This window comes from Cnephaeus nilssonii (assembly GCF_951640355.1).
Source record: "Cnephaeus nilssonii genome assembly, chromosome: 6".
Lineage (NCBI taxonomy): Eukaryota > Metazoa > Chordata > Mammalia > Chiroptera > Vespertilionidae > Cnephaeus > Cnephaeus nilssonii.
Window position 1 is genome coordinate 7185921 of NC_137077.1, and position 11972 is coordinate 7197892.

Genomic DNA, 11972 nt, shown 5'->3' on the forward strand with positions numbered 1-11972 from the left:
CTTATGCCCTTTGGAGGGGCCTGGAGGCAGGGCAGGGAGGGGCCTCCCCAGATCCAGCTGCCAGCTGCTTGGTTTCGCAGAACCCACTCTGGCTGGGCGTCACCGCAGCCAGGCTTCCCCCTTTCTGGGAACCTGCTCGCCAGCTTCCTCCCCTGTGATGTCACTGCTCCTGTGATCTGTCCAACCGTGTCTGCCTCTCTCCTCCTGACGGGACAGGCAGGGCCCCTGGCTCGGGCCTGCTGGAGCCCCGCTGGCCTGCGCTGGCTGTGGAGGGCCCTTCTGCTCCCCGGGCGGCCAGCACTGGCCGCGACCACGAGGCCCCACGGGGCACTGCCCAGTGAGCGCCTGGCTGGTGCTGGCAGCGAGGGGCAGAGCCCCAGCTGGTCCCCAGATGAACTCACAGCCTGACAGCGTCAGCAGCTGGCTTTCAGAGAAGTCCTTTTCTCGTTATTCCTTAGCACACCCTACCCGGGAGATAGCATCACCCCGTTCCACAGACGTACAACTGAAGCTGGCTGAGGGGGAGCCGTGTGCCAGGTCACACGGCCGCTTCCTGTGGCAAAGCTGGGCCTGAAACAGCTCTGCAGCCCCGGGTCCCGGGCTCTGGCCTCGTCAGACCCTGCGGCCTCCCTTCTTCCTGCTTGCCTTCTGCGACCCTCCTTCCCGGCTGACCTGTGCTTAGGGAAGGGAATGCATCCTCCCTCCCTCCCCCTCCTTCCCTCTCTCCCTCTCTCCCCCTCCCTCCCTCCTTCCCTGCTCCCTCTCTTTCTCCCTCCCTGCCCCTTCCTTCCCTCCCTCCCTGCCCCCTCCCTCTCTTTCTCCTCTCTCCCCCTCCCTCCCTCCCTCTCCCTGCCCCCTCCCTGCCCCTCCTCCCCCCTTCCTCCCTTCCTTCTTTCCTTCCTTCCTTCCTCCCTCCCTCCCTTCCTTCCTTCCTTCCTTCCTTCCTTCCTTCCTTCCTTCCTCCCTCTCCCCCCCTTTCATCCACCTATCCATCCATCCACTCCACCCTTACTTTTTTCCACCTGCTCATTCATCTATCTATCCACTTTCCTTCCTTCCTTCTACCACCCTGGCATCCATCCATCCACCATCCATCCATCCTCCATCCATCCATCCTTTCCATCCTCTCATCCTTCATCCATCCACCCACCATTCTATCCGCCCATCCAATCTTTCTTGAATTCCTCCCTGTGTGGAGTTGCTGATGTGTAAGATGATTGACAGGGTGCCTGCTTACCATCTGAGACAAGAAGGAAAACCCTCAAACCCAGAGGTGGAAAAGCAGGGCAGACCCCAGTGCAAACATGTGCCTTCCAGCTTTGTGGCTGAGATGAGAGGGGGGCTCCCCAGCCTTCGCGTGTCTGGTGCTCCTTGGAGAGGCTTGTGGGGGAGGAGGTGGCACCCAGTGGGTGGGTGGGGGGATCGGGAGCTAGAGGTGCATACCCTCCCCCAGAAGGCTCTGCTGCAGGAACCAGAAACGAAGATGCGCAAAGGGCCGGCGGGTGCGTAGGCCCCTGAGGCAGGCGCTTGAGGGGTGGGACGGTAACAGGCCACATGTGCCTGCCTAACTCGGGGGGCCTCAAAGGCCAGCCAGTGCTTCTGGGGCTTACTTTTTAGGAGAAGCAAGAATCCAGATTACGACGTGGAGTTAGCTAGCAACTAAATTTGAAAAAACAAACAAACTAGTGCTGCGTAGACTAAACTGATCATCTCCAAGCTGAGTGACGCAGACTGAGGAACTGGTTGCAGCCTGTCTGGCCACCTACGAACCAAGAGGCTGTTCAGGAATTCCGTCCCTCTCTCTCCTCCCAGCCCCCAGGTCTCCAGAGTGGGAACCAAATGCTGCCCAGGTTGGGCAGGTTCCTGGAGCACCAGCTGAGCCACGAGCGGATTCTGGAATTCTCCCCTCACCCCAGCTCTGGTGCCTTCCGGTCTCCACAGTCTCCTGGGCTGTGTGCGGACAGCGACCCATGTCCCTGAACTCTGAGAGGGTTAGGGATGCCCTTGACTCCTCATCCCCCCTGCCCAATGTTTCCCAGGCCCTGGCCCCTGTCGCTCCCGGGGCGGGGCCGTTCTCTGTGGATAACAATCTATGAAACGTTTGTTTATCCTCCTTAAAAACAACAAAATCCCCTTGTTTCCTTCGTTTTAAAAGGACAAGAAGGGCCAGGCTTGCTCGAGGGCGCCCCCTGGTGGCGCCTGACGGCAGTCTGGATGCCCCCTGGGCTGTGGCAATCAGATGCAGAGAAATGGTTCTCCAACTTTTCCACCTCAGGACCCCTTGACACTTTGTAAAATTATTGAGCACCCCAGAGCGTTTGTATACAAGTTACATAATCTGCATTTACAGTATTATAAATTAAAGCTGGGAGAAATCACACATTTACCAATTCATTTAAAATAATGATAAGCCCATTACATGTTAGCATATCTTATTTAAAAATTATATTTTCCAAACCAATAGCATTCGGTGAGAAAAATAACCACCACTTCACACTTTTGCAACTTTCTTTAATCACCGGGTGACCGGACCACACTGGATCCCACACTGGCTTCTGCATTTAATCGGTTACCATATCACACACCATGCAGTCTCTGGAAAATGCCTCTGTATTCTCGTGAGAGAGAGTTAGAACGGCAAATGGCATCTGAGCATTGCTATGAAAGTCAGTTTTTCTCTGGACCCTCAGGGGTCCCCAGACCTCACTTTGAGAACTATTTGTTGGGGTGGGGACAAGAACACGGTCACTGTGGCCACGTGTAGGCAGGCTGCACCTGAGGCCAGGACTGTGGGGGGACACGGGGAACGTGAGGGCTCAGGCCCGGAAGCTGGCGTTGCAGTGAGTGTGGGGGGCCCACCTCCCCTGTGCAGGCTGGGTGTGTCCTCCCGGGTCCCGAGGGGGCTGGGTTCTCGCCTTGGGAACTATTCCTCCCTCACAGGGTGATGTTGCTTCAAGACCCTCAGATCCCTGTGCAGTGAGGCCTTGCCACGCGCAGCCGCTGAGGGAGGAGTGGGATAGCCCGGCTGCACGCAGCCCCAGCCCCAGCCCCCGCCTGGACTTGGAGAGGTTAACGTAGCCCCCAGCCCATCCTCCCTGGCTCATTGATGAACTCACTGGGTGATGCACTGAAGTGCTTAGCACATTCTGGAAGTTCTGAGGAAGTGCCCGGTGCCTGGGACGTGACCTGCTCAGTGGGATGTTCCCAGCATGCTTTGGGGCCTTCCCACCTGCTCTCTTGACTTCCTCCCACCTTCTCTGCTAGGGCACGTTTGCCCTCTCCGGAATCTTCCCCCCGTGTCTGGCTGTGTTCCCCTCATACGTGAAGGCGTTCCTACTTGCTCTGCGAGGGGACCCCCTTCCCTGTGGGGGCGCTCCCAGCAGCATCCCATCTGTTCCGTGAGGGTGTCCCACCTGGGAAGGCAGGGAACCCACGCTGCTCTCTGGGGAGGGTCCCGCTGCTCCGGGGTGTGGTTTCACCCACTCCATGAAAGTGCACCCACTTGCTGTGAGGCGAGGGCCACCCAGGCTCCATGTGGGTGAGCTCCCTGCGCCCCACTGTGCAGATGCAAGGGTTCCTACCTCTTCCCTGGGGAGAACGCTGCCTCTCTGGGGAGGTTCTGTGGAAACAAGAGCATCTTCTTGGCAGGGAGGGGTCAGCAGTGACCCCGTGGCAGGGAGGGATGTGGGGGTGCTCCATGGCTGGGGGATGGTCCCCCCGGGTGTGACCACGCAGAGAAGGAGCATCCCATCAGCACTGTGCTAGCGGCCCCGGAGCAGGACGGTCCCTCCCTCGTGCCCAGAGGGTCCCAGGGGGACCAGAGGGCTCTGCAGGTGTCTCTGTGGGAGGGACAGTGCCTGAGCGGGAGCGGCTGCCTCCTTCCCCCACCCGCCGCCCCCGGAGCACAAGGAGGCTGCCCTCTCCTGTCCACAGAGAGGGAATAGCCAGGACTACTTCTATGGCACGTTGGAGCCCTTTTGTTAGATCTCAGGTCAACAGAGACCAATGGCCCTTGTTTCATACGGGAGGAAAGTGAGGCTCCGAGGGGGGCGCTGACGTGCTAGGTCCCGGGGACTGGAGTCCAGACTTGAATTGCATCCTGCAGGCACTGGGAGCCATCGCGGTGTTGAGCAGGAGTGACCTAGCCAGGCTGCTTTGTAAAGATGGTTCTGGGAGGGAGAGGCCACCCAAGGGAACCATGAAGACAGAGGGGGGGGTGCAGCTCCCCCTTCCTCTCTGTCTGCACGGCCCAGGCCGTCCCTCCCTTTGGACAGACCCAAGGGGCCCTGAGTGTGTCTCTTGTCGCCCAGGCTGTGTGGCCTGCGCACGCTGCAGCCCTACGCCGAGAGGATCCCCGTGGTGGCCAGCACCGGCATCACCATCAACTTCACCTCCCAGATCTCCCTCACCGGGCCCGGCGTGCAGGTGCACTACGGCCTGTACAACCAGTCGGACCGTGAGTATGAGCGGCTGGGCGAGGCAGCCCCCCGCGGCCCCGCAGCTTCCTCCGGCCTCTGCCATCCCTGCGAGTGCCTAGAGGCTAGGCAAAGGGAGTGTGTGTGTGCATGTGTGCGTGTGAACGTGTGTGTGTGTACATGCATATGCAGCTTTGTGTGTGCCCGTGTGTGCAAGCAAAACAGTCGCGTGTGTTCACAAGGTATACACACTCATACATACCTGCGTGTGTGCTGCATGTGTGAGACTGGACATGGGTTCCACATGGGCCATGTACACAGCATGTGTACATGTGGGTACAGAGAGGCACACAGAGGCTGCATCTACACGTGTTTTCCCGATGACACGTCCTAATGGCACCCTCCCCCGCAGCGTGCCCTGGGGAGTTCCTCTGCTCTGTGAACGGACTCTGTGTGCCCGCCTGCGACGGGGTCAAGGACTGCCCCAATGGCCTGGACGAGAGGAATTGCGGTGAGCAGTCGGCCTGTCGCACCCCTCCCCTCTCCTCGCCTCCTCTGCACTGGGCTGAGCCCACCCTTTTGAGTAGAGACCCCCCACGTGCAGTTCCCGATATCAGCAACCCAGAAGTGGGGTTCCCTCTCTGTGCTGAGATGGCAAGGTGGGGGCACCGAGTGGGGAAGCAGCCTCCCCATGGGGCAGTGGTGGGGACACACTGGGACCAGGTCTCCCGACTCCCAGCTCAGGGCTTCTCCCCACCTGGCCATCACCCCAGCCTCTGTCCCAGCCAGCCAGCCAGCCAGCCAGCCAGCCAGGAAGGAGCCGAGGTGGGGCCAGGAAGGAGAGGCTGTTAAGCAGGGGCAGGCAGATCCTGGGTGACCCAGGGGAGAGCCGCCCATCTCCCTCCTTGAGTGGGTTCTCACCCTCCACTTCAGGGGTTCAGACTGGAATTGCCCACTCTAATTGGAGTTGCCCAGCCCTGCAGAAGAGCTCAGGGCCTGGTGGTCTCCAAGCCTCTTGGAATAACACCTCTTCCTCTGATCCTGGCTTCGGGTCCTCACCATCAGGGCAACCTGTTCTGGTCTGATCCCCCAGACCTCCCTCCTCCCTGTCCCATTCAAGTTTTCAACGTGCGGGGAGAGACGCGGAGGGAAGGGCGTGTGCCTTTCTCTGGGGTGATCCTGCCTGGGTGCTGGGGAAGCTGCCTCATTTGTAACCAGAACATCTGGCTTCAAGTTCCGGCTGAGCCAGCCGACCTTGGATACGTCACTTCATTCCTGTTTTCATCAATGAAGTAGGGTATCGCACCTGGTAGCTCACTCTAGTATAAAGGAGCTGAGAGAGAGATTTGCCGTTGTGAGGTGCGATCCATGTTCTACAGGCAAGGCAAAGCCCCAGCTGTCCCTCTGGCGCCCCCTCTCTGCCCTCCGTGTCCCTACAGTTTGCAGAGCCACATTCCAGTGCCAAGAGGACAGCACCTGCGTCTCCCTGTCCAGGGTCTGTGATGGGCAGCCTGACTGTCTCAACGGAAGTGATGAAGAGCAGTGCCAGGAAGGTAGGGTGGGTGTGACCAGGCGTCTAGAGGGAAACCAAAGATTGGGTCTCAGCCAGACAGCCCAGCCCTTCTGCACGCTTCCTTGGCAAAGGTTTCTGCTCTCTTGTCCAAATACTCACCATCTGTGTGTATGCCTACATGTCCATCCGTCCATCCGCCCATCCATCCATCCATCCATCCATCCATCCATCCATCCATCTTCCGATCTCTCCAGCCAGAACTTGAGTGTATATCCATCTATTTATCCGCCATTGGCCTCCCAACCACCTCCTTATCCACCGAACCATCAATCCACCCGTTTGTTTACCCAGCTATCTGCATGTCCACTGTCCCATCCTCCATCCATGCATCCATCACTGCTCTCTCCAACTGCCTGTCTACCCATTGGTCTTCACATCCACTCAGTTATCCATCCTTCCAGCTGCTTGTCACTCTCCCTGCTGGACCATCAATCCACCCATTTGCTGGTCTTCCCAATCTTCTATCTGCGTCTATTGGTTTATCCATCCATCCATCCATCCATCCATCCATCCATCCAACTGGCCAACCAACACTTGCAGACTACCCAGTGGTAGGCGAGGCAGAGGGAGGAAGTGAGAGTAAAAGATACCAGAGATAGGATCCCTGCCCTCTGGGGACAGTCTGTTGGCAGGAAGACATGATGGGTGGCTCCCTCTGCCCAAAGCCTTCTGGACACTATGTCCAGCAGCATGGGGAGACCGGAGGGTGGGGAGCGCAGGGGGGGGAGCTTCCTAGAGGAGGCAGGCTTGGAACGGGGCTTTGAGGAGAGGTGACATTCAAAGAGGGGCATGGAGACCAGGAGGCGGAGCAGAACACTCTTCACGTGGAGGCGGTGAGGAGCAGGTGGGCAGCTGGATGCGGCCGGCGCCGGGAGGTCTGCGGGCTAGTGCAGAGCCCAGGCTGAAAGCGGAGGCACGGTTCTAGGGTTGGGTACCACACCGAAGTGGGAGGCACGGCCCTGTGGTCGGGGGCCCCCGTCTGAGCGGGAAGACATAGCCTTGCTCTCAGCAGAACAGTCGGGCGGGGCGGGAGGAGGGCCACAGCTGCCTTGAGGAGCCATTGGAGGAGCCGCAGGGACCCTTCGTTGGCTCAAGAGACCCTTCAGCACTCACCTCCTGGCTCTTCCAGGCTTCGTCTCCCTGGGCCTTGATTGGAGGCTCCCTTGGGCTCGGGGACCCATCCTCTGTGCCCTGCCCCCACCCCCTCTATCCCAGGGGTGCCCTGTGGGACGTTCACCTTCCAGTGTGAGGATCGGAGCTGCGTGAAGAAGCCCAACCCGCAGTGTGACGGGCAGCCCGACTGCAGGGACGGCTCTGATGAGCTGCACTGTGGTGAGCCGCCCTGCCCTGCGGCCCGAGGGCACGGGTGGGTGGGGTGGGCAGAAGGCCCTGTCCGCCCGCTGGGCCCTAGAGCGTGGGAGGGCGGGAGGTGTGGGCAGCAGGAGTAAAAGCTCACCACGCGTCTGTCTCTCTCTCCCACCTCTGCCCCCTCACTCCGTCCTTCATTCTTTCTCTCCATGTCTCCCTCTGCTCTCCCGCCCCCTTCTCTGTCTCTCTCTGTCTCTGTGCCTCACTGGCCTCCCTCCTGCCCCTCCCTGTCCCCCTCCTCACCCCCAGACTGTGGCCTCCAGGGTCCCTCTGGCCGCATTGTGGGCGGGGCCGCGTCCTCAGAGGGTGAGTGGCCGTGGCAGGCCAGCCTCCAGGTTCGGGGCCGCCACATCTGTGGGGGGGCCCTCATCGCCGACCGCTGGGTGATCACAGCCGCCCACTGCTTCCAGGAAGACAGGTGAGGGGGGGCGGCGTGGGGACGAGACCGTGGGGGGGGGGCGGGCAGGGAAGGCCGCGCAAGGAGGCCCGTGTCCCTATGCTCTAAGCACACAGAGCAAAGGCTGGGGAGGAGCCCCCAAAGTGGCTGTTTCCACACTTGGGTTCAGTCCTGGCTCCCCCGCAAACATGCTCTGTGGCCCTGGACAGGTTGCTCGGCCTCTCTGTGCTCTCCTTTCAGTATCTTGTTTTGTTTTTTTAATATATTTTTATTGATTTCAGAGAGGAAGGGTGAGGGAGAAAGAGATAGAAACATCAGTGATGAGAGAGAGTCATTGATCGGCTGCCTCCTGCATGCCCTCTACTTGGGATCGAACCTGCAACCCAGTCATGTGCCCTGACCAGGAATATACCCATGACCTTCTGGTTCATAGGTCGATGCTCAACCTCTGAGTCACACCGGTCGGGCTGGCATCTTGTTTTAAGTTGGGTCAGCCATTCACTCACTCACTCACTCACTCACTCACTCACTCACTCATGCATCCACTCGGCAATGTGTTATGCTCCTGTATGTGCCAGGGGCGGCGACTGACACTGGGGTACAGCAGAGAGCAGACCCCTCTCCTCCAGGTGCGCCTCCAAGGGGACATCTCACCCAGCCTCACAGACATCTTCCCCGTGTGCATGGTGCAGGGCTTACAATGTCCCCCTTTCACCCCGGACCTCTCTTCTGGGTCCCCAGACCCCTCCCCAGCACGGCCAGCCCTGGACTCCTCTCCCCACACCCCCTCTTCCGCCCTAGGGCTACTCCGTCCCCAACCAAGGACTTGGCACCCCAGGCGTCCCTCCTCCCACATCAGAGCCGGACAAAAGTCTCTGTGCTCCTGGCGAACCCTCACCACCGCCCACCCACACTGGGCCCCGGAGCCCAGAGCCTCTCCCTTCTGCATCCTCGGCCCAGGTTCCCTGGGGGCTCTTCCCGAGTGCGGTCCGACCACCTCACTCTCCTCTGCCCAAAAGGTAGAGAAAGACCTGGCCGCCCGACCTGGCCTCCAGGGGTCTGCGAGGCCCAGTCTGCGGTCCCTCCACACTCACCCCACCCCCGCTCCCAGGGAGGACTGACAAGTCTCATCGGTTCCCAGCAGCCCCACCTATAAAGCACACAGAGAAAAGGAGAGGCCGGCAGATGCCGGCACTGTGTTTTGTTTTATTGATTTCAGAGAAGAAGGGAGAGGAAGAGAGAGCTGGAAACATCAACGATGAGAGAGAATCATTGATCGGCTGCCTTCTGCACGCCCCCCACTGGGGATGGAGCCCACAACCTGGGCATGTGCCCTGACCAGGAATCAAACCATGACCTCCTGGTTCATAGATCAATGCTCAACCACTGAGCCACGTCGGCCAGGCCCCAACACTGTGTTAACATTTTTACATACAGTCTTACCACATTCCCCCCTGAAAACCGGAGTAGACGATGCTATTCCCATTTCACAGATAAGGAGACTGAGGCTTAGAGAGGCACACACACATCTAGGAGTGGATGGAGCTGGGGCTGGAACCCAGGCAGGCGGGCTCCAGAGTGGACAATGAACACTGTACCAGCCTCCAGCTACCTGACCTCTCAGAGCAGGAGGGGATGGGTGTGGGGACCATGTTTGGGGGAGGGGGGGTGAAGCCGGCTATTCTAAGGGTCTGGCATAGGAAAGGCAACTGCTGAGCGGAACCCCCCCCCCGCCCCGCCCCCAGCATGGCCTCCCCGGCGCTGTGGACGGTGTTCCTGGGCAAGGTGTGGCAGAGCTCACGCTGGCCGGGCGAGGTGTCCTTCAAGGTGAGCCGCCTGCTCCTGCACCCGTACCACGAGGAGGACAGCCACGACTACGACGTGGCCCTGCTGCAGCTGGACCACCCCGTGGTGCGCTCCACCGCCATCCGCCCCGTCTGCCTGCCTGCACGCTCCCACTTCTTTGAGCCGGGCCTGCACTGCTGGATCACGGGCTGGGGCGCCCTACGAGAGGGGGGTGAGCAGGCCTTCGGGGTGGGCCTCCCCCATGTCTAGCCTAGAGGGGGCGGGGCAAGGGGCCCAGGGCTCCACCCCTGAGGCCTTGCAAGTCCCAGGAGTAAGTCCGGTTGGATTTCACAGAACAAAACCATCTTTTACTGCCTGTGGGCTCCTGCCCTCACCTTCCTCCTGGAAGGGCTTTTAAGGAGATCCGATGTCATGGGAGGTGATCTTGGTTCTGTGTGGGGTAGAGGGGCAGGCCAGGGGCCCCACAGCCCACAGGCAAGCTCCAATCCTCTGCTCCTTGGAGTCGAGCGGGAAAGTGGAGGAGTGTGTGTGTGTGTGTGTGTGTGTGTGTGTGTGCGTGCGTATGTGTGTTGGGGGGCAAGGCAGGAGAGGCTTTTAATTAAGGTTTGATTTTAGGGGAACATTATTTAATTTAATCCACGCAATAACCCTAGGGTGAGTAGTACGGCCCCATTTTATGGATGGGGAAACCGAGGCTCAGAGACATTTAGCTGTTGCCAAAGACACATAGCCAGAGAGGGCTGGAGCAGAGACTGGATCCCAGGACTGCCTGGCCCCAGAGCCCATGCTGTTCCTGCGACGGCCTCTCAGGCACAGGGGTCCCTCCCCTTCCTGCCTGACCTGACAGGGCAGCTGTCCTGGAGGCCACCTCAGCTCTGTGAACCAGGCCTGGGCTGGCCGAGCTCCAGCCGCCCTGCCCTCCAGGGTGGTGGCTTTTAGAAGGTGTACAGGGATTTAGTGTGGAGGCAGCACTGTCGGAATCATTCATAAATGAGGAAACGGGCTCGGGTGAACGGTGACTTCCCCAGAGGACGATGGAGAGCAGAGGTGAAGCAAAGGCCGGCTCCCTCGCTCATCCATTCATCCGCCTCCATCCCACGGCACGTTTAGGAGCAGCTACGCCAGGCCAGAGATGGAGATGGGCGAGGGGTGTGAAGAGGGAAAGAGCATTCGCTGGGGAGACAGTGCAAAGAGCTGACCTGGGCGGGCAGGTGCAGGCAGCCCGAGGCGGCGTCCAGGGGAGGGGGCTGGGCTGAGGGAGGAGCGTGAGCTGGCAGGGCCTGGCGGAGGGGAAGCATCACCAGGCAGGCAGCGAAGCCAGCGGGAAGCGGGCAGGGAGCTGGGTGAGGGCCTGTGGGCAGGGAGCTGGGTGAGGGCCTGCGGGCAGGGAGCTGGGTGAGGGCCTGCGGGCAGGGAGCTGGGTGAGGACCTGTGGACAGGGAGCTGGGTGAGGGCCTGTGGACAGGGAGCTGGGTGAGGGCCTGTAGGCAGGGGAGCTGGGTGAGGGCCTGAGGGTAGGGGAGCTGGGTGAGGACCTGCGGGCAGGGAGCTGGGTGAGGACCTGCGGGCAGGGAGCTGGGTGAGGGCCTGCGGGCAGGGGAGCTGGGTGAGGGCCTGAGGGTAGGGGAGCTGGGTGAGGGCCTGTGGGCAGGGAGCTGGGTGAGGGCCTGCGGGCAGGGAGCTGGGTGAGGGCCTGCGGGCAGGGAGCTGGGTGAGGGCCTGTGGGCAGGGAGCTGGATGAGGGCCTGAGGGTAGGGGAGCTGGGTGAGGACCTGCGGGCAGGGAGCTGGGTGAGGGCCTGTAGGCAGGGGAGCTGGGTGAGGGCCTGAGGGTAGGGGAGCTGGGTGAGGGCCTGTGGGCAGGGAGCTGGGTGAGGGCCTGCGGGCAGGGAGCTGGGTGAGGACCTGCGGGCAGGGAGCTGGGTGAGGGCCTGTAGGCAGGGGAGCTGGGTGAGGGCCTGAGGGTAGGGGAGCTGGGTGAGGGCCTGTGGGCAGGGAGCTGGGTGAGGGCCTGTGGGCAGGGAGCTGGGTGAGGGCCTGAGGGTAGGGGAGCTGGGTGAGGGCCTGCGGGCAGGGAGCTGGGTGAGGCCTGCGGGCAGGGAGCTGGGTGAGGACCTGCGGGCAGGGAGCTGGGTGAGGGCCTGCGGGCAGGGAGCTGGGTGAGGGCCTGCGGGCAGGGAGCTGGGTGAGGGCCTGCGGGCAGGGAGCTGGGTGAGGGCCTGCGGGCAGGGAGCTGGGTGAGGGCCTGCGGGCAGGGAGCTGGGTGAGGGCCTGCGGGCAGGGAGCTGGGTGAGGGCCTGCAGGCAGGGAGCTGGGTGAGGGCCTGCGGGCAGGGAGCTGGGTGAGGGCCTGCGGGCAGGGAGCTGGGTGAGGGCCTGCGGGCAGGGAGCTGGGTGAGGGCCTGCGGGCAGGGA

The 11972-nt window shown here is 61.2% G+C and overlaps 1 protein-coding gene across 3 annotated transcripts in view; it reads left to right on the forward strand.

Moving 5' to 3' along the window:
- Positions 1-11972, forward strand: part of TMPRSS6 (transmembrane serine protease 6) — a 34609-nt gene that overhangs the window by 21256 nt on the left and 1381 nt on the right. For all 3 annotated transcript variants that reach the window (XM_079773869.1, XM_079773867.1, XM_079773868.1), the window contains 6 exons: positions 4311-4456; positions 4828-4926; positions 5855-5968; positions 7204-7320; positions 7606-7774; positions 9499-9770. In XM_079773869.1, coding sequence (XP_079629995.1) covers positions 4311-4456; positions 4828-4926; positions 5855-5968; positions 7204-7320; positions 7606-7774; positions 9499-9770 — 917 coding nt within the window. The remainder of the gene's footprint in view (positions 1-4310; positions 4457-4827; positions 4927-5854; positions 5969-7203; positions 7321-7605; positions 7775-9498; positions 9771-11972) is intronic.